Below are 320 nucleotides of genomic sequence, written 5' to 3' on the forward strand. Positions count from 1 at the left end.
CCTCGTTCCCCTTTACCGCCATATTTTTTTCCTCTTCGCTCCTCCCACCCTGCTTTCATTTCCTCTATTTTTTCCTCCGTTCTTCATAATCTTCCTTAATCATCCCTTCTGTATTTGCCTCCTTCTTCCATTCCCCATCACCCATCATTCGCCGCCCGTTTCCTCACCTGAAGAAGCAGCAGGACGGAGATCGAGAGGGCAGCGACCCCAATGATGAAGGAGATCACAGTGACCCCCACGAGACAGCTCAGCCTCTTGTTGAAGCTGTGCTCGAGTTCGTAGTCCTTGAAATAAGAGAGGAAATCAATGATAAAACACGC

The 320-nt window shown here is 49.1% G+C and overlaps 1 protein-coding gene across 1 annotated transcript in view; it reads right to left on the reverse strand.

Annotated features, from left to right (window-relative positions):
• LOC119592714 overlaps positions 1-320 on the reverse strand; it is an 11,119-nt gene that overhangs the window by 6,315 nt on the left and 4,484 nt on the right. The window contains exon 2 of the mRNA XM_037941648.1: positions 168-284. Coding sequence (XP_037797576.1) covers positions 168-284 — 117 coding nt within the window. The remainder of the gene's footprint in view (positions 1-167; positions 285-320) is intronic.

Source organism: Penaeus monodon, chromosome 30, assembly GCF_015228065.2.
Source record: "Penaeus monodon isolate SGIC_2016 chromosome 30, NSTDA_Pmon_1, whole genome shotgun sequence".
NCBI classification, from domain to species: domain Eukaryota; kingdom Metazoa; phylum Arthropoda; class Malacostraca; order Decapoda; family Penaeidae; genus Penaeus; species Penaeus monodon.